The 27881-nt window shown below is 40.5% G+C and overlaps 1 protein-coding gene and 1 long non-coding RNA gene across 3 annotated transcripts in view; one reads left to right on the forward strand and one right to left on the reverse strand.

Moving 5' to 3' along the window:
- LOC126484354 (uncharacterized) lies at positions 1 to 27863 on the reverse strand. The gene is made up of 3 exons (XR_007587842.1): positions 27800 to 27863; positions 3780 to 3934; positions 1 to 238 (listed from the first exon to the last, which is right to left on the reverse strand). It is a non-coding gene; the product is annotated as an uncharacterized LOC126484354 (long non-coding RNA).
- LOC126484353 (actin-related protein 8) overlaps positions 1 to 27881 on the forward strand; it is a 168220-nt gene that overhangs the window by 34881 nt on the left and 105458 nt on the right. For both annotated transcript variants that reach the window (XM_050107818.1, XM_050107819.1), the window contains exons 4-5: positions 4465 to 4638; positions 19452 to 19562. In XM_050107818.1, the coding sequence (XP_049963775.1) occupies positions 4465 to 4638; positions 19452 to 19562 (285 nt within the window). The remainder of the gene's footprint in view (positions 1 to 4464; positions 4639 to 19451; positions 19563 to 27881) is intronic.

Raw genomic sequence — 27881 nt, forward strand, 5'->3', positions numbered from 1 at the left:
GGTACATAGAGGGTACAAACGAAGTGAATAGAGTTGACACTGCTATACAAGTGTCTAATCTTGAAGCTGCTCTTGAACTGGGGCCCTGCCAGTCGATTGCAGTGCTTATGTCCACTTCACAGGGGCTGCTGCTGTCGCATTGTTGTCCTCGAGGGAGGTCCAGTCAGCATGCGATTGGCTGACTTCTTCTCACAGCCATCTCCTCTCTTTCTTTCCTGACTGGTGTGCTGACGCTTGACTTTATGCCGTAACAAAAATGACCAATAAGCATGTTTATTTCCCATTTTTGAAACTGGTTGTTTGAAGCATCTATTGTATATATGGCACATTAGTTGGTTATATTCGTGTGATAGGTATATTTTGTGGATCCAGATACGTGTTTCTTGGTATGGTGCTCCTCATGAGTATCTGGATTAGTTTTCAGTGTGGCATTTAAAAAATGATAGATTTATAGTTGTCAGCTTTTCTTGGCTGTGTTAGTAAACATATATTTTAACCTGCCTGTAATGCATAATTTACATACCACAACATGAATAATAGGGCATTTAATATGTGACAGTTGTTTTTGTTATCTTTTGTAATTACTTTCTATTGGCAACAAGACAAGAAAGACAATAGAAGACGATGTTAACCCACAAAAAGGAAGATTGAGAAGAGAAGCTGATGAAAAGGGAGTACCAGTTGTAAAGAAAATATACTCCATTATCCACTTCCCTTCAAATTATCTGTTTGTTTAGATTCTGGTTCACTACATGAAAAGTGCAAAAAGTATAGAAACAAAAAAGTTTTGTGTAGAGAAACATATAGAAGCATGTGCCTGTGAGCTTAAATTAAATAAAGGCACATTTATAATTGTAACTGTATATAGGTCCCTATCAGGAAATTTTCATCTATTTCTGAAAAATTTGGGCTCCTTGTTGTGCTATCTGTCAGACAGGGGGAAGCAAATTATTATTTGTGGGGACTTCAATGTAGATTCTCTGAAAGAGGGTAATAGGAAAAATGACCTTGAAGTATTACTCGGTTCTTTCAATTTGACACCCGTTATTGATTTTCCTACTCGGGTGGTAAAGGATAGCAGCTCACTGATAGATAACTTCTTTATAGGCCAAGATAAGTTTAACCAGATAAATGCTCAGCCTGTTGAGAATGGTCTTTCTGATCATGGTGCACAGCTAGTTACAATATATGACATAGCTCCCTTCAGCAATACTAAACAGTCCTCCAAAGTAGTACGTTCAGTCAACGATTTAACAATTGCAAATTTCAGGGAAAGCCTACAGCAGTTAGACTGGGATGAGGTGTACTGTGAACCTGATGCCAATTTAAAACATAACTTATTTCATGACATTTTTGTAAATGCATTTGAAAACTGCTTCCCCAAGAAAATAGTTAAATATACTCGTAAGAAACCTTGTAACAAACCATGGCTTACTAAGGGTATAAAAATATCTTGTAACCGGAAAAGCGAAATGTATCTGACAGCAAGAAAGAGTAGTGACCCAGAAACTATCAAACATTATAAAAACTACTGTGTTATATTAAGAAAAGTTATTAAAAATCCAGAAGTATATGTATCATGTCTGAAATCAGCAACTCTGATAATAAAATTAAAACAATTTGGAATATTATTAAAAGAGAAACAGGTCAACCAAGAGCACAGGAAGACAGTATTACCATCAAATTGAATGAAAACTTTATGAACAAAAAGTCAGAAGTTGAAAATATTTTTAATAATCATTTTCTAAATGTTGTGGATATATTAGGATCCAGGTGTTCATTAGAAGATGCTAGGCTGTTAATGGAAGAGGCCATACCTATGCAATTTGATACAATTGAAATCTCACCCACTTCTCCCTCTGAAATTAGGAAAATAATAAACTTGCTTAAAAGCAAAAACTCACATGGAATTGATGGCATTTCCAGCAAAATACTAAAAGTTTGTTCTCAACAGATAAGTAAGATTCTCAGCCACCTGTGTAATAGCTCTCTGGAACAGGGCATTTTCCCTGATAGACTGAAATATGCTATTGTTATACCTTTGCATAAAAAGGGGGATGGATCTGATGTCAACAATTACTGTCCAATCTCCCTTCTAACAGCTTTATCCAAAATTTTTGAGAAAGTAATGTATTCAAGAGTAGCTTCACATATCTGTAAAAATGAAGTACTAACAAAATGTCAGTTTGGTTTCCAGAAAGGTTTTTCAACAGAAAATGCCATATATGCTTTCACCAATCAAATTTTGAATGATCTGAATAACCAAACACCACCCATTGGGATTTTTTGTGATCTCTAAAAGGCTTTTGATTGTGTAATCATGAAATTCTGTTAGACAAGCTCAAATATTGTGGCATGAGTGGGACAGTGCACAAATGGTTCAATTCGTACCTAACTGGACGAGTGCAGAAAGTTGAAATAAGCAGTTGTCATAATATGCAAAGATCAGCACATTCCTCAAACTGGGGAACTATCAAGAATGGGGTTCCACAAGGGTCGGTCTTGGGTCCTTTGTTGTTCTTAGTATATATTAATGACTTGCCATTGTATATTCATGAAGAGGCAAAGTTAGTTCTCTTTGCTGATGATACAAGTATAGTAATCACACCTTACGAACAAGAATTAACTGATGAAATTGTCAATACTGTCTTTCAGAAAATTACTAAGTGGTTCCTTGTAAACGGACTCTCACTGAATTTTGATAAGACACAGTACATACATTTCCGTACAGTGAATGGTATGACGCCATTAATAAATATAGACCTTAATCAGAAGCATATAGCTAAGGTAGAATATTCCAAATTTTTAGGTGTGTCCATTGATGAGAGATTAAATTGGAAGAAACACATTGATGATCTGCTGAAACGTTTGAGTTCAGCTACTTATGCAATAAGAGTCATTGCAAATTTTGGTGATAAACACCTTAGTAAATTAGCTTACTACGCCTATTTTCACTCATTGCTTTCATATGGCATCATATTTTGGGGTAATTCATCACTGAGGAATAAAGTATTTATTGCACAAAAGCGTGTAATCAGAATAATAGCTGGAGTCCACCCAGGATCATCCTGCAGACGTTTATTTAAGGATCTAGGGATATTCACAGTAGCTTCTCAGTATATATTCTCTCTTATGAAATTTGTTATTAACAACCAAACCCAATTCAAAAGTAATAGCAGTGTGCATAACTACAATACTAGGAGAAAGGATGATCTTCACTGTTCAAGATTAAATCTAACTTTGGCACAGAAAGGAGTGAATTATACTGCCACTAAAGTCTTTGGTCACTTACCAAATAGTATCAAAAGTCTGGCAGATAACCAACAAGTATTTAAGAAGAAATTAAAAGAATTTCTGAATGACAACTGCTTCCACTCCATAGAGGAATTTTTAGATATAAATTAAGAAAAAAAACACAAAAAAATAAAAGAAGTTGTTATATTAAATTAATATGTTGTTTAATTAACTTAATTATGTCATGTATTGGAAAATTTGACTCGTTCCACATCATTCCGAAGTATCGTAATCATGATCCATGGAACTAGTATTAATCTAATCTAATCTAAGCAGAAGTATTCATTGTACAGCTACATGACACGTAATAATGTTGTGTAAACAGGCTTCTGTTGTTACAAATCTAGATAATATTTCTTTGTAAAATACCAATGTTAATCAAGTGAATATTAAGTTACAACTTTAAGATAAAGAGCAGTTGCTTAATGCACCTGAGGAAGCAGCAACTTCTTTTAAAACAACGTATTTCTCTCTAATCTACTTACATTTAGCTGATACAACCATAAACTGCATTAAGTTGAATAGTGGTAGTTTATTGTTTATGTATTGTACAGTTTGAGATTGTATGATTTGATTGTCTTTTGTTAATGCATACTTTGATTTGTTCCACATCCATGAAGGTCATCCTTCTTGGTGGTATCTGTGAAACACAATGAATAAATGAGTGAATGAATGGAAAACAGAAGGCGTTAAAAAAACAAACAGTGTGAGGACAGTAGCACAATGCACTTCTGTAACCATGACAGGTACAAGTTTTCTTTGCACATAATGAATGTGTGTTTTGTTGTGTCTTCAGTAGTAGACAACCAGAATTATGTCCAAATCAGATTTTTAAAACATTTTTACATCTTCTACAAAAGTAAATGTACAGTACTTTTACATCTGTGTTGTTTGTGACCTCTGTTTATGGATAGTTTAATTTTGTTGCAGTTGTACTGGCTTGAAAATATTTGATAGAATAGACAAACTTTTAATGCCTGTTTCACTGTGTTTTATTGCTGCCTGTTTAATTGATAATAATTTTCGTTTCCATTAGTTAAGTTCTGACATTTTAAATATATTTGAATTTAATTTTGTAGAGATTTTTGCTTTATTAAACAAGCTTATGTGCTGTCAGCTTTTTTGATTCCTTTCCACGTATTTTTATAAGTAGATTTACATTGTTTTCAGGTAATGCACATAAATCCAAATTTGGATTACAATATTCACTTCCCCTACAGACGTGGGGATCTAAATATTCATGCTGGTCCTGGTGGTTCAATGAGTGGTGTCTTAGCTGACCTGGAGACAATTTGGAGTTGGATAATTAAAAACAGATTAGATATCCCACTTAAGGATTTACGAGTAAGTGAGATGATGATATTTTCCATTACATTGCAAACATATCTGTGTATTATTTACTGTAATTGATACTCCACACCCACCATCATGGGCCTTTAGTGGGGTGCCTTGTGTGCCTCAGTGATACAGATAGCTATACTGTAGATGCAACCACAACAGAGGGGTATCTATTGAGAGACCAGACAAACATGTGATTCGTGAAGAGGGACAGCAGCCTTTTCAATAGTTGCAAAGGCAGCACTCTTAATGATTGACTGAGCTGGCCTTGTAGCATTAACCAAAACAGCCTCGCTGTGTACTGGTACTGCAAATGGCTGAAAGTCTTAATGACTGACTGACATATCCTTGTATCACTAACAAAAACTGCCATGCTGTGTGCTGGTACTGCAAATGGGTGAAGGCAAGGGGAAACTACAGCTTTAATTTTTCCTGAGGGCAAGCAGCTCTGCTGTGTGGTTAAATGATGATGACATCTTCTTGGGTAAAAAATTGCAGAGGTGAAGTGTCCCCTATTTGGATATCTGCATGGGGACTGCTCAGCAGGATGATGTCACTGGGAGAAACAAAACTGCCGTTCTGTGGATCAGAGCATGGAGTGTTAGATCCCTTAATTGGGCAGATAGATCAGAAAATTTAAAAAGGGCAACAGTTAGCTTGAGGTTAGATGTAATCGAAATTAGTGAAATTTGGTGCCAGGAGGAACAGGATTTTTGATCAAACCATGGAAAATCCAGGATAGAAAGTAACAATATTATGAAAAGGAAAGTTGACACTCACCGTTTAGTGGAGATGCTGAGTCGCAGATAGGCACAACAAGGAGATTCTCACAAATAAATCTTTCGGCCAAAATCCCCTTGTCAAAAATAGACCACACACACACACACAAACAAACCCAAACATAACTCACATACATATGACTGCAGTCTCAGGCAACTGAAGCCACACTTCTAATCAAGTGAATACAAGGTTGTAGATACAAATTCACATAGGGGCAATGCTGGAGTAGGTTTAATAATGAATAAGGAAACAGGAATGCAGGTACGTTGCTATGAACAGCATAGTGGACGCATTATCGTAGCCAAGATAGACATGAAGCCTACACCTACCACAGTAGTACAAGTTTATATGCCAACAAGCTCCACAGGCAGTGAAGAGATTAAGGGAGACTGAAATTTAATTGCAATGTTGTTGTTGTTGTGGTCTTCAGTCCTGAGACTGGTTTGATGCAGCTCTCCATGCTACTCTATCCTGTGCAAGCTTTTTCATCTCCCAGTACCTACTGCAACCTACATCCTTCTGAATCTGCTTAGTGTATTCATCTCTTGGTCTCCCTCTACGATTTTTACCCTCCCCGCTGCCCTCCAATACTAAATTGGTGATCCCTTGATGCCTCAGAACGTGTCCTACCAACCGATCCCTTCTTCTGGTCAAGTTGTGCCACAAACTTCTCTTCTCCCCAATCCTATTCAATACTTCCTCATTAGTTATGTAATCTACCCATCTAATCTTCAGCATTCTTCTGTAGCACCACATTTTGAAAGCTTCTATTCTCTTCTTGTCCAAACTATTTATCGTCCATGTTTCACTTCCATACATGGCTACACTCCATACAAATACTTTCAGAAATGACTTCCTGACACTTAAATCGATACTGGATGTTAACAAATTTCTCTTCTTCAGAAACGCTTTCCTTGCCATTGCCAGCCTACATTTTATATCCTCTCTACTTCGACCATCATCAGTTATTTTGCTCCCCAAACAGCAAAACTCCTTTACTACTTTAAGTGCCTCATTTCCTAATCTAATTCCCTCAGCATCACCCGACTTAATTAGACTACATTCCATTATCCTTGTTTTGCTTTTGTTGATGTTCATCTTAAATCCTCCTTTCAAGACACTGTCCATTCCATTCAACTGTTCTTCCAAGTCCTTTGCTGTCTCTGACAGAATTACAATGTCATCGGCGAACCTCAAAGTTTTTATTTCTTCTCCATGAATTTTAATACCTGCTCCTAATTTTTCTTTTGTTTCCTTTACTGCTTGCTCAATATACAGATTGAACAACATCGGGGAGAGGCTACAACCCTGTCTTACTCCCTTCCCAACCACTGCTTCCCTTTCATGTCCCTCGACTCTTATAACTGCCATCTGGTTTCTGTACAAATTGTAAATAGCCTTTCGCTCCCTGTATTTTACCCCTGCCACCTTTAGAATTTGAAAGAGAGTATTCCAGTCAACATTGTCAAAAGCTTTCTCTAAGTCTACAAATGCTAGAAACGTAGGTTTGCCTTTCCTTAATCTTTCTTCTAAGATAAGTCGTAAGGTCAGTATTGCCTCACGTGTTCCAGTGTTTCTATGGAATCCAAACTGATCTTCCCCGAGGTTGGCTTCTACTAGTTTTTCCATTCGTCTGTAAAGAATTCGTGTTAGTATTTTGCAGCTGTGACTTATTAAGCTGATAGTTCGGTAATTTTCACATCTGTCAACACCTGCTTTCTTTGGGATTGGAATTATTATATTCTTCTTGAAGTCTGAGGGTATTTCACCTGTCTCATACATCTTGCTCACCAGATGGTAGAGTTTTGTCAGGACTGGCTCTCCCACGGCCGTCAGTAGTTCCAATGGAATATTGTCTACTCCGGGGGCCTTGTTTCGACTCAGGTCTTTCAGTACTTTGTCAAACTCTTCATGCAGTATCATATCTCCCATTTCATCTTCATCTACATCCTCTTCCATTTCCATAATATTGTCCTCAAGTACATCGCCCTTGTATAGACCCTCTATATACTCCTTCCACCTTTCTGCTTTCCCTTCTTTGCTTAGAACTGGGTTTCCATCTGAGCTCTTGATATTCCTACAAGTCGTTCTCTTATCTCCAAAGGTCTCTTTAATTTTCCTGTAGGTGGTATCTATCTTACCCCTAGTGAGATAGGCCTCTACATCCTTACATTTGTCCTCTAGCCATCCCTGCTTAGCCATTTTGCACTTCCTGTCGATCTCATTTTTGAGACGTTTGTATTCCTTTTTGCCTGCTTCATTTACTGCATTTTTATATTTTCTCCTTTCATCAATTAAATTCAGTATTTCTTCTGTTACCCAAGGATTTCTACTAGCCCTCGTCTTTTTACCTACTTGATCCTCTGCTGCCTTCACTACTTCATCCCTCAAAGCTACCCATTCTTCTTCTACTGTATTTCTTTCCCCCATTCCTGTCAATTGCTCCCTTATGCTCTCCCTGAATCTCTGTACAACCTCTGGTTCTTTTAGTTTATCCAGGTCCCATCTCCTTAAATTCCCAGTTTCTTCAGTTTTAATCTACAGGTCATAACCAATAGATTGTGGTCAGAGTCCACATCTGCCCCTGGAAATGTCTTACAATTTAAAACCCGGTTCCTAAATCTCTGTCTTACCATTATATAATCTATCTGATACCTTTTAGTATCTCCAGGGTTCTTCCATGTATACAACCTTCTTTCATGATTCTTAAACCAAGTGTTAGCTATGATTATGTTGTGCTCTGTGCAAAATTCTACCAGGCGGCTTCCTCTTTCATTTCTGTCCCCCAATCCATATTCACCTACTATGTTTCCTTCTCTCCCTTTTCCTACACTCGAATTCCAGTCACCCATGACTATTAAATTTTCGTCTCCCTTCACAATCTGAATAATTTCTTTTATTTCATCATACATTTCTTCAATTTCTTCGTCATCTGCAGAGCTAGTTGGCATATAAACTTGTACTACTGTAGTAAGTGTGGGCTTCGTGTCTATCTTGGCCACAATAATGCGTTCACTATGCTGTTTGTAGTAGCTTACCCGCATTCCTATTTTCCTATTCATTATTAAACCTACTCCTGCATTACCCCTATTTGATTTTGTGTTTATAACCCTGTAGTCACCTGACCAGAAGTCTTGTTCCTCCTGCCACCGAACTTCACTAATTCCCACTATATCTAACTTCAACCTATCCATTTCCCTTTTTAAATTTTCTAACCTACCTGCCCGATTAAGGGATCTGACATTCCACGCTCCGATCCGTAGAACGCCAGTTTTCTTTCTCCTGATAACGACATCCTCTTGAGTAGTCCCCGCCCGGAGATCCGAATGGGGGACTATTTTACCTCCGGAATATTTTACCCAAGAGGACGCCATCATCATGTAATCATACAGTAAAGCTGCATGCCCTCGGGAAAAATTACGGCTGTAGTTTCCCCTTGCTTTCAGCCGTTCGCAGTACCAGCACAGCAAGGCCGTTTTGGTTATTGTTACAAGGCCAGATCAGTCAATCATCCAGACTGTTGCCCTTGCAACTACTGAAAAGGCTGCTGCCCCTCTTCAGGAACCACAGGTTTGTCTGGCCTCTCAACAGATACCCCTCCGTTGTGGTTGCACCTACGGTACGGCTATCTGTATCGCTGAGGCACGCAAGCCTCCCCACCAACGGCAAGGTCCATGGTTCATGGGGGGGGAGACTAGAATTCAATAGTAGGAAAAGGAAGATAAGGAAAAATGGTAGATAGTTATGGACTGGGGGTAGGGAATGAAAGAGGAAGCCACTTGGTAGAATTTTGCATTGAGCATAATTTTCTCATTGTTAACACTTGGTTTAACTTTTAACGATGGGAGATGCGGCTGGCTGGCTAAGCACCCTGGATGGACGATTCTCGACTGCATACTGCTCAAGTGATTGTTGTGCCAAAGCACTTGCTTATGGTAATGAATCAGTCAGATTCATTTTCACTGCTGACCTCAAAATCACTGTCTAGTAGCAATTTCAAGGCTTTTTTGGCTGAGTGTAACTGTTTGCTCATTTTCAAAATAAAATCTTACATGAAAGTAGTATTTCAACAACAGAGAAAGGAGGCAATACAGATGTGCCTCCATGCACACTACACTACTAACTAAATGCCCAAAATCATTTGCATGTACCATAGTGCTAAGTGAATGCCCACAATACCTAGTAGCAATACATTGCTGTACAAAAAATGTTCATAAAGCCCATTAGATAACACTAAGGACATTGCTTGCACAACAATTTACACTACTGGCCATTAAAATTGCTTCACCATAAGAAATGCAGATGATAAACGGGTATTCATTGGCCAAATATACAGGGTGATTCAAAAAGAATACCACAACTTTAAAAATGTGTATTTAATGAAAGAAACATAATATAACCTTCTGTTATACATCATTACAAAGAGTATTTAAAAAGGTTTTTTTTCACTCAAAAACAAGTTCAGAGGTGTTCAATATGGCCCCCTCCAGACACTCGAGCAATATCAACCCGATACTCCAACTCGTTCCACACTCTCTGTAGCATATCAGGCGTAACAGTTTGGATAGCTGCTGTTATTTCTCGTTTCAAATCATCAATGGTGGCTGGGAAAGGTGGCCGAAACACCATATCCTTAACATACCCCCATAAGAAAAAATCGCAGGGGGTAAGATCAGGGCTTCTTGGAGGCCAGTGATGAAGTGCTCTGTCACGGGCTGCCTGGCGGCCGATCCATCGCCTCGGGTAGTTGACGTTCAGGTAGTTACGGACAGATAAGTGCCAATGTGGTGGCGCTCCATCCTGCTGAAATATGAATTGTTGTGCTTCTTGTTCGAGCTGAGGGAACAGCCAATTCTCTAACATCTCCAGATACTGTAGTCCAGTTACAGTAGCACCTTTGAAGAAAAAGGGACCAAAAACTTTATTGGCTGAAATGGCTCAGAAAACGTTCACCTTAGGCGAGTCACGTTCATACTGAGTTGTTTCCCGCGGATTCTCAGTGCCCCATATACAGACATTGTGACGGTTGACTTTCCCGTTAGTGTGGAAAGTTGCTTCATCACTAAACACAATCTTTGAAACGAAAGATTCATCTGTTTCCATTTGAGCAAGGATAAAATCACAGAAATCGATTCTTTTAATCTTATCAGCTGCAGACTGTGCTTGAACCAATTTCAGACGATAAGGTTTCATAACTAACCTTTTTCGTAGGACTCTCCATACAGTTGATTGTGGAATTTGCAGCTCTCTGCTAGCTCTGTGAGTCGATTTTCCTGGGCTGCGAACAAATGCTTGCTGGATGCGTGCTACATTTTCATCACTCGTTCTCGGCCGTCCAGAACTTTTCCCTTTGCACAAACACCCATTCTCTGTAAACTGTTTATACCAACATTTAATACACCACCTATCAGGAGGTTTAACACCATACTTAGTTCGAAATGCACGCCGAACAACTGTCGTCGATTCACTTCTGCCGTACTCAATAACACAAAAAGATTTCTGTTGAGTGGTCGCCATCTTAGCATCAACTGACGCTGACGCCTAGTCAACAGCGCCTCAAGCGAACAAATGTACAACTAAATGAAACTTTATAGCTCCCTTAATTCGCTGACAGATAGTGCTTAGCTCTGCCTTTTGTCGTTGCAGAGTTTTAAATTCCTAAAGTTGTGGTATTCTTTTTGAATCACCCTGTATTATACTAGAACTGACATGTGATTACATTTTCATGCAATTTGGGTGCATAGATCCTGAGAAATCAGTACCCAGAACCACCACCTCTGGCTGTAATAACAGCCTTGATATGCCTGGGCATTGAGTCAAACAGAGCTTGGATGGCGTATACAGGTAGAGCTGCCCGTGCAGCTTCAACACGACACCACAGTTCATCAAGAGTAGTGACTGGCGTATTGTGACGAGCCAATTGCTCGGCCACCATTGACCAGACGTTTTCAATTGGTGAAAGATCTGGAGAATGTGCTGGCCAGGGCAGCAGTCGAACATTTTCTGTATCCGAAAGGCCCATACAGTACCTGCAACATGTGGTCGTGCATTATCCTACTGAAATGTAGGGTTTCGCAGGGATCAAATGAAGGGCAGAGCCAAGGGTCGTAACACATCTGAAATGTAACATCCACTGTTCAAAGTGCTGTCAATGTGAACAAGAGGTGACTGAGACATGTAACCAATGGCACACCATACCATCACGCAGGGTGATATGCCAGTATGCCGGTGGCGAATACACGCTTCCAGTGTGCGTTAACCGCGATGTCGCCAAACATGGATGTGACCATCATGATGCTGTAAACAGAACCAGGATTCATCCGAAAAAATGACGTTTTGCCATTCGTGCACCCAGGTTCATCATTGAGTACACCATCGCAGGCACTCCTGTCTGTAATGCAGCGTCAAGGGTAACCGCAGCCGCAGTCTCCGAGCTGATAGTCCATGCTGCTGCAAACGTTGTCAAACTGTTTGTGCAGATGGTTGTTGTCTTGCAAACGTCCCCATATGTTGACTCAGGGATTGAGACGTGGATGCACGATCCTTTACAGCCATGCGGATAAGATGCCTGTCATCTCGACCACTAGTGATACAAGAGCACTGGGATCCGGCACGGCATTCCGTATTGCCCTCCTGAACCCACCGATTCCATATTCTGCTAACAGTCATTGGATCTCGACCAACGCGAGCAGCAATGTCGCGATACGATAAACTGCAATCGCTATAAGCTACAGTCCGACCTTTATCAAAGTCGGAAACATGATGGTACGCATTTCTCCTTCTTACACGAGCCATCACAACAACATTTCACCAGGCAACACCGGTCAACTGCTGTTTGTGTATGAGAAATCGGTTGGAAACTTTCCTCATGTTAGCACGTTGTATGTGTCGCCACCGGCGCCAAACTTGTGTGAATGCTCTGAAAAGCTAATCATTTGCATATCACAGCATCTTCTTCCTGTCTGTTAAATTTCGCGTCTGTAGCACATCATCTTCGTGGTGTAGCAATTTTAATGGCCAGTAGTGTAGTTTAGCAAAATGGTAAATACACAGAGCAGGCTTTACTGCGACAGCAGTCCGCCAGAAGGAACGTCTCTTTCCCAGGCAACCTACAGCAGTCCACTATCTGCAAGGTCCAATTACAGTGGACTTCTGCAGAAGTCAACTGCAATTAAAGGTTTACGAATCATGAAAGAAGACTCTGACCACAATTTATTGGTTATGGACTGTAGATTAAAACTGAAGAAATTTCATAAAGATAGGAAGTAAGGAGATAGGACCTGGATGAGTTGAAAATACCAGAGGTTGTTGAGAGTTTCAGAGGGAGCATTAGGCAATGGTTGTCTAGAAGAGGGGAAAGAAATACTGTAGAGGACAAATGGGTAGTTTAAGATATGAAATAGTGAAGACAACGGAGGATGAAATAGGTAAAAGGACAAGGCCTAGGAGAAATCCTTTGATAACACAGGATGTACTGAGTTTAATTGATGAAAGAAGAAAATATGAAAATGGAGCAAATAAAACCAGCAAAAGGGAAAATAAATGTCTAAAAAATGAGATTGACAGGAAGTCAAAATGGCTAAGCTGGAATGGCTAGAGGGCAAATGTAAGGATTTGGAAGCATATTTCACTGTGGGAAAGGTAGATGCCACCTACAGGAATATTAAAGAGACTTTTGGAGAAAGAAAAGAGAATCAGCTGTACCTGTGTGAATATCAAGAACTCAGATGGTAACCCAGTACTAAGCAAAGAAGGGAAAGCTGAAATGTGGAAGGAGTATGTAGAGGGTCTCTGCTAGGGAGATGAACTTGAAGGTAGTTTTATAAAAATGGAAGAGGACATAGATGAAGATGAAATGGGAGATATGGTACTGCGAGAAGAATGTGACAGAGCACTGAAAGCCTTAAGTTGAAAGTAGATTTACAAATTGCCTTGGGACGGCCAGTCATGACAAACCTCTTACATCTGGTGTGCAAGATGTATGAGACAGGCAAAATACCTTCAGACTCCAAGAAGAGTATAACAATTCCAATTTGAAAGAAAACAGTTGCTGACAGATGTGAAAATTACTGAACTATTAGTTCAATAAGTCATGGTTGGAAAACACTGACACAAGTTCTTTACAGAAGAATGGAAAACCTGGTAGAAGCTGATGTTGGGGAAGATCAACGTGGATTTCAGAGAAATGTAGGAGCATGCAAGGTAATACTAACCCTATGACTTATCTTAGAAGAAAGGTCAAGGGAAGGCAAACCTACTTTTATAGCAGTTTTAGACTCAGAGAAAGTTTTTGACAACATTGACTGTAATACTCTCTTTGAAATTCTGAAGATAGTAGGGCTAAAAAAAGGAGCAAAAGGCTATTACAACTTGTATAGAAACCAGATGGCAGTTATGGGAGTCGAGGGACATGGAAGGGAAGCAGTAGTTTAGAAGGCAGAGTCCCTAATGTTATTCAGTCTGTATATTGGGCAAGCAGTAAGGGAAACCAAAGAAAAATTTGGAGGAGGCATTGAAGTTCAGGGAGAAGAAATAAAAACCTTGAGGTCTGACAGTGACATTGTAATTCTGTCAGACAGCAAAAGACTTGGAAGAGCAGTTGAACAGAATGGACATTGTCTTGCAAGGGGAATGTAATGTGGACATCAGCAAAAGCAAGACAAGGATAATGGAATGAAGTCAAATTAAATCAGATGAGGCTGAGGGAATTAGATTAGCAACAAGGCACTTAAAGTAGTAGATAGGTTTTGCTATTTGTCAGCAAAATAATTGATGATGCTCAAATTAGGGAGGATATAAAATGTAGACTGGCAATGGAAAGATAAGCGTTTCTGAAGAAGAGAAATTTGTTAACATCAAATATAGACTTAAGTGTTAAGCAGGCTTTTCTGAAGGTATTTGTCTGGAGTGTAGTGATGTATGGAAGTGAAACGTGGATGATAAACAGTTTGGACAAGAAGAGAGTAGAAGCTTTTGAAATGTGGTGCTACAGAAGAATGCTGAAGATTAGATGGGTAGATCATGTAACTGATGAGGAGGTACTGAATAGAATTGAGGGGACGAGAAATTTATGCCCAACTTGACTAAAAGAAGAGATTGATTGATAGGACACTACATCAAGTGGTCATCAATTTAGCATTGTAGGAAAGTGTGTGTGTTTGGGGGGGGGGGGGGGGGAGGTAAAAATTGTAGAGGGAGACCAGGGTGTGAATACAGTAAGCAGATTGAGAAGGATGTAGATTGCAGTAGTTATTGAGAGATGAGGCTTGCATGGCATAGAGTAGCAGGGGGAGCAGCATCAAACCAGTCTTTGAACTGTAGACCATGACAACAACAGTTGATACTTTGTATCTTTCTAATACTGCCTGTGAATAGTATATTCCTTAATTATATCAGTGGTGATAATTTCACAGTTGCTGTTTGAATATACTTCTAAATAACACCTGCCATACAATAATAAAATTGGTGTTGATAAGTCGACTATGTTCTGGTAAGATAATAAATAATTTGAAACTGAAACATTTTAATGCCTGCTCTTGTTACAGTTCTCACAATTCCATTATGGCAACCCTTCAGTGAAATTAGATGTAGAATGAACAAGTGAAGGAGAAAGCATGATATAGCATTGGTCATAATAATATTCCATGTTTACATTGTACGACAGTTGTGTTGATTCCTGGCTGGGTCTGAGATTTTCTCTGTTCAGGGACTGGGTGTTGTGTTGTCCTAATCATCATCATTTCATCTTCATCGACGCGCAAGTTCCGAAGTGGCGTCAAATCGAAAGACTTGCACCCAGCGAACGGTCTACCCAACAGGAGGCCCTAGTCACACGACATTTACATGTTTTTATTTGTACATTTTCGCTTAGTGAGAAAAATATATACTTAATAAATTTACTTTTACGCTTTTGCTAAATGAACCTGTCAGATTACACTGAAGAAAGTGGAAAGGGTTACATTGTGAACACCTTGAATGAACACTATCAAACTAATTCTCCAGTATTTCCATGCCTATGGAACATGTTGAATGAAATTTTGTTCTTATGCGAGTATAGTACAGAAAAAAACCGTTCCTACAGATGAAGAATGGTGTGGGTAAATGATAGCTGTTGGGTGTGTTTAATATAACTGGAACTTTCCAAGTAGAGGGCACAACAGTGGGTTCCGATAGGATGTGCCGTACAGCTTAACACAATCTTTCGGGCTTTGAGAAAGGTCAGATCCATAGCCTGAGAGACACGGTAACATCATACTGATAGACCACACAGACAAGTGGCACTAGGGAAATGACTGCAGAATGAGTGAAGATGAGATGCATTCAGGACAACAGTGTGACATAAAGAGTAAGCATGGGTTCTTCCAGAAGGACCACATCATGAGAAAATTGTAGGACCATTCAACTGGGCCATGACAGTTAGATGGATGACAAGTGAGATCCAAGCAGAGGTTACACAGTGTCACAGTGAATCATCGGCAACAGATTACGGGAATATGGATTGAGATCTCGAATTGCTGTGTGTTGTTTTGCTGCTGACACAGTACCGCAGACATCAAAGGTAGAGTAGAGTACTGGAATATGGAGTGATATTCTATGATATTCAGCAGTGGGTTTTGATTGTGTTTGTTGCTGTCAAATTGGGCCAATTCATCAAAGATTTTCTGGTGAAAAGGGTCAAGAAGTGGCAGTTCCTGAGACTGTACACCTGCAACTCCTGGAATTTGGGGTGCGTGAGGACTGATACAGTAATTGGTGAAGGGAGGCTGAACACTTGACAATATGTGGCAAGAATGGTAAACCCAGTTGTAATTTTCTTCATGATTAGGGTACCAAATGGCATAATACAGTGTGAATGCCATGAGAAATGTGTGGGTCCTAGACTGGCTTGTCCGATCTCCTGATTTACCTCCTATAGGGCCTCTGTGGGATGCTGCGGGAAGACATATGCTTTAATACTTTCAGGCATCAGTCTTCAAGAACTGACACAGCATGTGTTTCAGGCATAGCTAAAAATTCTTTAAGATGACATTTGGAGACTATTTGCTTCCATACCACAACAAATATAAGCAAGTATTTGTACCTTTAGGAGGGGAAGTTCACGCCAAATACTGGTGTTGGTTGGTGATAGACATCAGTTCCAATGGAATGAAAGTTGAATAATTTAATACATGTTATGTGATGAATATTTCCACAAATTCTGATTAATATCTGATAGGTGCTTCATCTTGTAACACTTTACATTTTTTTTCATGTGTACTGTTTCTTTTGTAAAGTTTGTTGTCTTAATAGTCTCAATCATAGTGTCATAAAAATCACTAAATTTCTATTACCCTTGCAGTGCTATACCTCTACTAATTATTATACTTTTCCGTAGTAAATAGGCACACACCACCTCCCTCTGTGTGTTGAATTCATGCAAGGTAGTGTATATGAACTAATGAAGCTAATCAAATTTCACACAGACTTTGAAGGTCTGTGTTGTCCTCTTGTCCTTAAAGCTGATAGCTGGAGTGGGCAGCTTATATCAGACAATTACCCATGTGAAAATGTATACCCGTCATCAGCTGTACCTTTTCTAACTTCAGTTTACCATCTGTGACATGCTCCAGCTGTGATACTATTTCCAAACAAAACGCTTGGAGCCATAAAAAGAGATTACATTAATATCTTCATATTTAGTATTTATTTTTTCTTGTTGAGTTGTTCTACTTAAGGGATTTGGGGCCTTGTGAGTGAAGTTGACAGGAGACAACCCCTCCTCCCCTCCCTTTTAATTTTTCTTCGGCAGTCAAAAGATTGCAGTGTTCTACAGTGGCTGCCTTGGCTACCTGGGGTCTAAGTGATTCTCTTCAACTCTTGCAACATTATAAATACTTTTGAATTAGCACTAATTGTTATTAAACAAATTATTGCCTTGGCAGGCTTTTTTGTATCCTACCCATGTAGGCTCATTAGTGGAAGAACAAAATAACATGAAAAGGATTCCAAATAGATCTACCATATATTGTAAATTTAAAACTTCTAAAACTTTCCTTATTCAACATCACGTTCTACAAACTGTTGTGTCATAATTTTGTCATGTCAGTTAGCTATTCATTTAAGCTCTTAATAAGAATCACTTAACTCTCTTCTTTTAACTTACTATTTTTCCCAGTTTTAAAAAGCATTTCAAAAATAGCTGTATTGTTGATCAATTACTGAACTTGTGTAATTTGCCTCAGTGTGAAAGTCGTCAGTGACTAACTGGATGAAGACATATGTTAGTAATGTATCAGAAAGAATATCATGTTTCATTGGGGCAATGAAAAATGCATTGGCAGTAGGATCTGAGGGATCTGAAATATAGAGTTTTGGAACATCACAACTATTGTTTAGATTTGGCCCTTTCAGACTTTCCCTACCTCCACATCTAAAACAATGTGAGAGGAGAAAAATATAAGTGTAATGAAGTAGTTAACAGCAGCAGTAAATGAATATTTTGTAGATTTTCAGGAATCATACCTTGAGGATGGAATTTATTCACTGTAAAAAAGGTGCATTTTGACCTAAAAACACATATCTCTGCCACATCCAGAACTTCACATACAACTGTCATACTACTTTGACATAGGGGCAGAAGTTGTGAACCGAATCACAATCCTTAATTAGAATCGTTCCTTACCGTGATCGATAAGGAATCTTTTTTTTTAAGGTAGACGAAAAGCTGTTCACTGTTCCCCCCTCACCCTAACCATTTGCTATAAAGGAAAATACAAGGTGATAGAAAGTAATTATATGAAGGGAGCAGGAGAAGCCTGCTGGGGAGAACACTGTGAAAGCTCAGTGTGGGAATAGCAGTTGGAATGATATGGGAACAGAAGGTTAGGGGAGGGTGAGTAGGAGTCCAGAACCAGCAGAGATTGAGACCAGGTGGGTTATAGGAACAAAGAATGTCATGACTTACCATTTACACAACTCAGGAAAGCTGTTATTCAAGGGTAGAAACCAAGTGGTGCAGATTGTGAAGAAACTGTTAAAGTCAATCATGTTTTGTTGTGCAACATCCTCAACAACAGGATGGCCTAGTTGGTCTTTGACCACAATTTGGCAGTGCCATACATGAGAATTGATAGTTTGTGGTAATACTTATGTAGAATACTGTGCACTAGTTGCAATACGGTTGATATATAATGTAGCTGCTTTTACACATGGCTGTGCCTTTCATGGGGTAACAAATGCCAGTAGGTGGAAAACAGTTGTCACTCGGTGTTAATTAGAACTGGGACAACTAAATGTGTTAATTAGAACTGGGACAACTAAATTACATTTTATTTTTTATTTGTCTTTGAGCCATATTTACTATAGTATTGGCCTTACACAGCATATTTACATTTAAAATTAACAAAGCAAGCGTATGCTCTGACTAAAAATAGAGTGGGGTGGAAACATTGGAAAGTTGGCTGCCAGGACCCCAGTCACATTGTAAATGAAGAATATCCCCCCTACAATCCCCACAACCCTATGGAAGTATCATCAAAATACATGTAGAACTATTTTGTTTTCAAATGCAAGATTTTCATTGCTGTTTCCTCAAAGTCCTCCACTCTGAACCTAAAGGAGATCTCATAGCGACTCTGCCTGTTTGTATATAGAATATAATCTCCACATTGAAATTAAGTGATGGTATATGTGTGTGTTGACAGTTTGTTTGAATGTGTTGTTGAAGTGGGTGTCAAGCACTACAGTGGAGTTTTCTAGTGACGTCTGTGTTAAGAGAGACGTGACATTGAAACTGACTAGGAAATTGCTCTTATCTAGATACATCCCTTGGAACACTTTCATAAGCTCTGCTGAGTTCTTAACGTGCTGATGAAAATGGATCATTAGAAAGTTCAGCTGCATTGCTAGATATTTGGTTATACCATCTGTCAGTGAATTTATTGTTTTGCAAGCGGCTTTATGACTACATTATTATAGTATTAGAAACAATTTCACCAATAAAACTCATGTTTACTTTGAAGTTATCAATTTATCACTCATATTTTTTTATTTCTTCCCAGCACTATAGAGCTGTTCTTGTAATACCAGATATATACAACCGACAACACCTAAAGGAGCTAACAACATTACTGCTGTGCAAAATTGGTTTTGGAGGATGTTTTCTGTTGCAGGTTAGTGTTCCTAGGATAAGGTAGTTTTGTATTCAAATACTCTCAGTATTTAAATCGTGTTTGTATATAATTTTAAGAACTTAAAACACTACTTTTTGTATTATTTAAAAGGTGGTTAGAATAACAATCACAAATTAGAAAGCAAGTCATCCTGTATCCCACAGTCATTCAACTATTGATATCTTCCCATGTACATCAGCAAACAGTCACAGACTGCTGCTCACCCAATCTGTCAGATCATTTATGTACATTGAGAATAAGAGCAGCCCCACCACACTTGCCTGGGGCACTCCCGACAGTACTCTTGTCCAATGAACACTCGTCATCAAGGACAGTGTACTGGGTTCTATTACTTAAGAAGTCTTTGAGCCTCTCATGTTTCTGGGAACCTGTTCCATGTGCTCAGACCTTTGTTAACAGTCTGCATTGGGGCACCATGGCAAACACATTCTAGAAATCTGGGAGTATGGAATCTACCTGTTGCACTTCACACATGGTTCACAGGAGATCGTGCAATAAAAGGCCAAGCTGAGTTCCACACAAGTGATGCTTTCTATGTCTGTGTTAATACGTGGGTGGAAGCTTTTCTGTGTGAAGGAAAGTTATTATATCTGAAGTTAGAATAAGTTCAAGAACTCTGCAGCATACCAATGATGAGGATGTGGATCTGTAATTTTATGGATCTGTTCTTTTACTCTTCTTGTAGAAAGGAGTCACTGCTGCTTTGTTCTAGTCACTTGGGATTTTGCACTGAGTGAGAGATTCATGAGAAGTGCAAGCTAAATAAACGGCCAGTGCTGTAGAGTACTCTTCGTAAAACTGGACCTGGTCACTTATTTGTTTTCAACTCTTTGAGTTGTTTCTCAACACCAGGAATGCCAATTTCAGTGTCCGTATAGGAGTGCAGTGGTCAAACAATGTATGATCCTCCTGCATGAATGATTTCTTGAATGAGAGATTTAAGACCTCGGGCTTCACTCGTGTTCCCACCCAAGACTGGTCGATGATTGACAGGACAGAAGCCTTTGACCCCCTTGGTGATTTTATGTAAGACCAAAATTTTCTCTGGTTCTCAGCAAGATATGTGGCTAAGGAATGGCATTGAAAGTTCTCTTATGCTTTGTGCATCGATCTTTTTGTAGACCCACAAATTTTTCCACATTTTTTTGCCCTTTCTCTTGATGAAAATGGCAGTTTTTGCTGAGGTGTGTGTTAGAAACAGTACAAACTGAGTGCTACTGTGATTTACCATCATTTTATTTTCTGCAAGTAATGAATTTATGTCTTGAACTACACTATTTGGCACGTATCCTGTGTTTTGCTTAATGTCCTTCACTATCAAGGTAGTGTCAACAGCAAGCAGAAGTATTTTAGAATCTCTTGTTGTATTAGAAGGCAAATCTTTTATAGATACTACATCAGTCCAAAAAGTTTCAAGGCAGGATTAATAAAAAAAGGTGGTGGTTTTAATGCATCATGTATTCAACGTTGTCTCTCCATCAAATGAGTATGATGCACAGATGTTCAGACAACCTCGTCAAACTGTCAGAAAACTCCTTCTTTGGCATGTTGTTTAATCTGTGCGTCACATTGGCTTGAATCAAACAATGGAAAATCCAGGATGGAATGCAACAATATTATGAAAAAGATAGCTGCTACTCACCATGCAATGGAGGTGCTGAGTTACAGATAGGCACAACAGAAAGACTGTGAGGAAGTGAGCATTCAGCGAAAATAGATAACATACACACACACTCAAACAAATACAACTCGCACACATGACCACAGTCTCTGGCTGCTGAGGCCAGACTTCGAGCAGGAGCGCATGATGGGAGAGGCAACTGGGTGATGGTGGTAAGGAGTAGGCTGGTGCGGGAAGGGGAAGGGATAGCAGGGTAGGTTCCCCCCCCCCTCCTCCTCTGAAGGAGGAAGGCTGTTTGAGGGCATGCTGGCGTCCCTTTTCAGCCGTAGGGTTTTTACATATTTATTTTTATTCGATACAGTTTATTTTTCCTGCAAGTGCGTTGTTATATATGGGTGACAATTTCGTTACTGCAGGTTTTTAGCAAAAAAACAAAAACAGTTACAATAACATAATAAAATTTAAGTATGTAAAAGAAGAAAAAGTATAAAGTACACAATGTATGTAATGATGAAAGAGAAGACACATATAGAATACAAAAACAGGTTAACATTATAGGAATTAATTGGGTAATTAACTTAAATATATGCAATGTATATATGTTTATGTATGTGGTTGATAATATTGGTGTGAGAAAATTAATCTGTTGTGTATTTCGGATTCTGAGCGTAGCTGGCTTTACAATTTTTTTTATATTAATTTAAAATATATACAAATAAATATATATATATGTATTGCATATATCTAAAAACAAAGATTATGTAACTTACCAAACGAAAGTGTTGGCATGTTGATAGACACACAATCAAACACAAACACACACACAAAATTCAAGCTTTCACAACCAATGGTTGCTTCATCAGGAAAGAGGGAAGGAGAGGGAAAGACAAAAGGATGTGGGTTTTAAGGGAGAGGGTAAGGAGTCATTCCAATCCCGGGAGCGGAAAGACTTACCTTAGGGGGAAAAAAAGGACAGGTATACACTCACACACACACACATATCCATCTGCACATATACAGACACAAGCAGACATTTGTAAAGGCAAAGAGTTTGGGCAGAGATGTCAGTCGAGGCGGAAGTACAGAGGCAGAGATGTTGTTGAATGACAGGTGAGGTATGAGCGGCGGTAACTTGAAATTAGCGGAGGTTGAGGCCTGGTGGGTAACAGGAAGAGAGGATATACTGAAGGGCAAGTTCCCATCTCCAGAGTTCTGACAGGTTGGTGTTAGTAGGAAATATCCAGATAACCTGGATGGTGTAACACTGTGCCAAGATGTGCTGGCCGTGCACCAAGGCGTGTTTAGCCACAGGGTGATCCTCATTACCAACAAACACTGTCTACCTGTGTCCATTCATGTGAATGGACAGTTTGTTGCTGGTCATTCCCACATAGAAAGCTTCACAGTGTAGGCAGGTCAGTTGGTAAATCACGTGGGTGCTTTCACACGTGGCTCTGCCTTTGATCGTGTACACCTTCCGGGTTACACTACTGGAGTAGGTGGTGGTGGGAAGGTGCATGGGACAGGTTTTACATCGGGTGCGGTTACAAGGGTAGGAGCCAGAGGGTAGGGAAGGTGGTTTGGGGATTTCATAGGGATGAACCAAGAGGTTACGAAGGTTAGGTGGACGGCGGAAAGACACTCTTGGTGGAGTGGGGAGGATTTCATGAAAGATGGATCTCATTTCAGGGCAGGATTTGAGGAAGTCGTATCCCTGTTCAGAGATTCCGGACTGGAGCAGATTCGTTTGCCACGAAGACCTAGGCTGTAGGGAAGGACCGTTTGATGTGGAATGGGTGGCAGCTGTCATAATGGAGGTACTGTTGCTTGTTGGTGGGTTTGATGTGGATGGATGTGTGAAGCTGGCCATTGGACAGATGGGGGTCAACGTCAAGGAAAGTGGCGTGGGATTTGGAGTAGGACCAGGTGAATCTGATGGAACCAAAGGAGTTGAGGTTGGAGAGGAAATTCTGGAGTTGTTCTTCACTGTGAGTCCAGATCATGAAGATGTCATCAATAAATCTGTACCAAACTTTGGGTTGGCAGATCTGGGTAACCAAGAAGGCCTTCTCTAAGTGACCCATGAATAGGTTGGCGTATGACGGGGCCATCCTGGTACCCATGGCTGTTCCCTTTAATTGTTGGTATGTCTGGCCTTCGAAAGTGAAGAAGTTGTGAGTCAGGATGAAGCTGGCTAAGGTAATGAGGAAGAGGTTTTAGGTAGGGTGGCAGGTGATCGGCGTGAAAGGAAGTGCTCCATCGTAGCGAGGCCCTGGATGCGCAGAATATTTGTGTATAAGGAAGTGGCATCAATGGTTACAAGGATGGTTTCCAGGGGTAACAGATTGGGTAAGGATTCCAGGCGTTCGAGAAAGTGGTTGGTGTCTTTGATGAAGGATGGGAGACTGCATGTCATGGTTTGAAGGTGTTGACCTACGTAGGCAGAGATACGTTCTGTGGGGGCTTGGTAACCATCTACAATGGGGCGGCCGGGATGATTGGGTTTGTGAATTTTAGGAAGAAGGTAGGGGTGCGGGGTGTTGGTGGGGTTAGGAGGTTGATGGAGTCAGGTGAAAGGTTTTGTAGGGAGCCTAAGGTTCTGAGGATTCCTTGAAGCTCCGCCTGGACATCAGGAATGGGATTACCTTGGCAAACTTTGTATGTAGTGTTGTCTGAAAGCTGACGCAGTCCCTCAGCCACATACTCCCGACGATCAGGTACCACGGTTGTGGAATCCCTGTCCGCCAGAAGAATGACGATGGATCGGTCAGCCTTCAGATCACGGATAGCCTGGGCTTCAGCAGTGGTGATGTTGGGAGTAGGATTAAGGTTTTTTAAGAAGGACTGAGAGGCAAGGCTGGAAGTGAGAAATTCCTGGAAGGTTTGGAGATGGTGATTTTGAGGAAGAGGAGGTGGGTCCTGCTGTGATGGAGGACGGAAGTGTTCCAGGCAGGGTTCAATTTGGATAGTGTCTTGGGGAGTTGGATCATTAGGATTAGGATTATTTTTCTTCATGGCAAAGTGATATTTCCAGCAGAGAGTACGAGTGTAGGACAGTAAATCTTTGACGAGGGCTGTTTGGTTTAATCTGGGAGTAGGGCTGAAGGTGAGGCCTTTGGATACGACAGAGGTTTCAGATTGGGAGAGAGCTTTGGAGGAAAGGTTTTACCTTAGCCAGCTTCATCTTGATTCACAACTTCTTCACTTTCGAAGGCCAGACATACCAGCAATTAGAGGCAACAGCCATGGGTACCAGGATAGCACCCTCGTATGCCAAACTATTTATGGGTCGCTTAGAGGAAGCCTTCTTGGTTACCCAGATCTGCCAACCCAAACTTTGGTACAGATTTATTGATGAAATCTTCATGATCTGGACTCACAGTGAAGAAGAACTCCAGAATTTCCTCTCCAATCTCAACTCCTTTGGTTCCATCAGATTCACCTGTTCCTACTCCAAATCCCACGCCACTTTCCTTGACGTTGACCCCCATCTGTCCAATGGCCAGCTTCACACATCCGTCCACATCAAACCCACCAACAAGCAACAGTACCTCCATTATGACAGCTGCCACCCATTCCACATCAAACGGTCCCTTCCCTACAGCCTAGGTCTTCGTGGCAAACGAATCTGCTCCAGTCCGGAATCTCTGAACCATTACACCAACAACCTGAAAACAGCTTTCGCATCTCGCAACTACCCTCCCGACCAGGTACAGAAGCAAATTACCAAAGCCACTTCCTCATCCCCTCAAACCCAGAACCTCCCACAGAAGAACCCCAAAAGTGCCCCACTTTTGACAGGATACTTTCCGGGACTGGATCAGACTCTGAAGGTGGCTCTCCAGCAGGGATATGACTTCCTCAAATCCTGCCCTGAAATGAGATCCATCCTTCATGAAATCCTCCCTACTCCACCAAGAGTGTCTTTCCGCCGTCCACCTAACCTTCGTAACCTCTTGGTTCGTCCCTATGAAATCCCCAAACCACCTTCCCTACCCTCTGGCTCCTATGCTTGTAACCGCCCCCGGTGTAAAACCTGTCCCATGCACCCTCCCACCACCACCTACTCCAGTAGTGTAACTCGGAAGGTGTACACGATCAAAGGCAGAGCCACGTGTGAAAGCACCCACGTGATTTACCAACTGACCTGCCTACACTGTGAAGCGTTCTATGTGGAAATGACCATCAACAAACTGTCCACTCGCATGAATGGACACAGGTAGACAGTGTTTGTTGGTAATGAGGATCACCCTGTGGCTAAACATGCCTTGGTGCACGGCCAGCACATCTTGGCACAGTGTTACACCGTCCGGGTTATCTGGATACTTCCCACTAACACCAACCTGTCAGAACTTTGGAGATGGGAACTTGCCCTTCAGTATATCCTATCTTCTCGTTATCCACCAGGCCTGAACCTCTGCTAATTTCAAGTTACCGCCACTCATACCTCACCTGTCTTTCAACAACATCTTTGCCTCTTTACTTCCACCTCGACTGACATCTCTGCCCAAACTCTTTGCCTTTACAAATGTCTGCTTGTGTCTGTATATGTGCGGATGGATATGTTTGTGTGTGCGAGTGTATACCTGTCCTTTTTTCCCCCTAAGGTAAGTCTTTCCGCTCCCGGGATTGGTATGACTCCTTACCCTCTCCCTTAAAACCCACATCCTTTCGTCTTTCCCTCTCCTTCCCTCTTTCCTGATGAAGCAACCATTGGTTGTGAAAGCTTGAATTTTGTGTGTGTGTTTGTGTTTGTTTGTGTGTCTATCAACATGCCAACGCTTTCATTTGGTAAGTTGCATCATCTTTGTTTTTAGTTATATTTTTCCCATGTGGAATGTTTCCATCTATTATATTCATATCATCGATATATGTATTACAGTATTTATCCTGTTTTATCCTGAGAGGGGGTGAGCAGTGTTTGGTGTTGTTTAGATTCTTGTGGTGGTTTGTGTGTGTGTGTGTGTGTGTGTGTGTGTGTGTGTGTGTGTGTGTGTGTGTGTATGTGTGTGTGTGGTTAATCTGTTAGTCTTTCGTCAAGGTTTTTTGGTGTTGTTGGTTTGCAATTAGGGTTGCAGGATTGGGATGAGGTCAGGGAATGTTTTGGCTATGTTTGGGCTATTGTGCGTGATGGTGGAATGTGTTTGTACTTAGGTTTTCTGTATTCTCTTCCATTTATGGTGAGAATATCCTCCATGTCTGGTCTGGTGTGGAGTATGTGTTTTCCATATCTTGCCCTAAGTTTGACCATTCCAGTTTGTAGTGGTTCTGTGCCTGAGCTTGTGTATACTTCATTGCTGGGAGTTGTTGGGAAATGGTAAAGTTCTGTTACCCTGCTACCCCTCCCCCTCGCACCAGCCTCCTCCTTACCCCCAACACCTGGTTTCCTCTCCCATCACGTGCTGCTGCTTGCAGTCTGGCCTCAGTAGCCAGACACTGCGGTTGCGTGTGTGAGTTGCATTTGCGCTCGCGCGCGTCTGTGTGTGTGTGTGTTTTGTTTATTTTCGATGAAGCGTTGTTGACCGAAAGCTCACTTTCTGACTGTCGTTTTGTTGTGCCTGTCTGCAACCCAGCATCTCTGCTATAGGGTGAGTAGCAACAATCCTTTTCATAATATTCTTACACTGGCTTGAATTTCAGTTATGTTATCAAAGTGTTGACCCTTCTTGTGAATTTCTGTACTTCATCGTTTTGTGGTAGGTACACAAGTTTCATCACCTGTGATGATTTTTTACAGAAAAGGATCATCCATGTTTTGTATTTTAATCAAGTCCTGGTTTGCATCCATGTGTCTATGTTATTGTTCAGCAGTGAAAGTGTGTGGGACAAAGTTTGCACACACTTTTGTCTTCTTCAGAACATTCTGTAGAACTCTTTTTGGAGGTGTTCCATTCCGATTTATGACATAATAATGACAACACCTACGGCTGCACATCCACTACGTAACACTGCCTTCTCACAACAGGCTTGTCAAATGCACATCTGTCCTTTACAGTTGTTAGATCAAGCTGCTACTGTAGTTACTGTGCTGATGTAGCTTATATGCCAGAAATGAAATCAGTCTTGGATTATTTTAAACAGGGGGCTGTATAAAGAGACAGTAGTGGTCCCAGCACTGACCCCTGATGCATTTTCCACCTAACTGTGCTGTAATCAGACACCACATCACAGCTGTTCTCATAGCTGTGGAGAATGACCTTTTTCTGTCTGTTCTTAAAGTATGAAAGGACCCAATTGTGAGCTATTTCTCTTATTTCATAATTATCCAAAATCTGCAGTAAAGTTTTGTGATTGGCACACTCAAACATGGTGCCTAATGTTTGCAACTTTTTGTTTAATCAGCCCAATGCCTCACAGAGAAAAGAGAATATATCATTTTCAGTTGTTAAACCACTTTTACAACCAAACTCTACAGTTGGTAACAAATTATGTAAACTGAAACGATCATGTTCCCTTATATGTACAGTCTTTTCACTAGGTTTTGCTAACACTGATGGTTTAAAAATAGGCCTAAAATTGCCTACATAATCCCTTCCTCATTTTATATAAAGCAGCTACACTATTCAGTATTATGAAAAGGAAAGTTGCTACTCACCATATAGCAGAGATGCTGAGTCACAGAGAGGCACTACAGAAAGACTGTCACAAATAAGTTTCGGCCAGCAAGGTCTTTGTCA

The sequence above is a fragment of the Schistocerca serialis genome, chromosome 6 (assembly GCF_023864345.2).
Source record: "Schistocerca serialis cubense isolate TAMUIC-IGC-003099 chromosome 6, iqSchSeri2.2, whole genome shotgun sequence".
NCBI classification, from domain to species: domain Eukaryota; kingdom Metazoa; phylum Arthropoda; class Insecta; order Orthoptera; family Acrididae; genus Schistocerca; species Schistocerca serialis.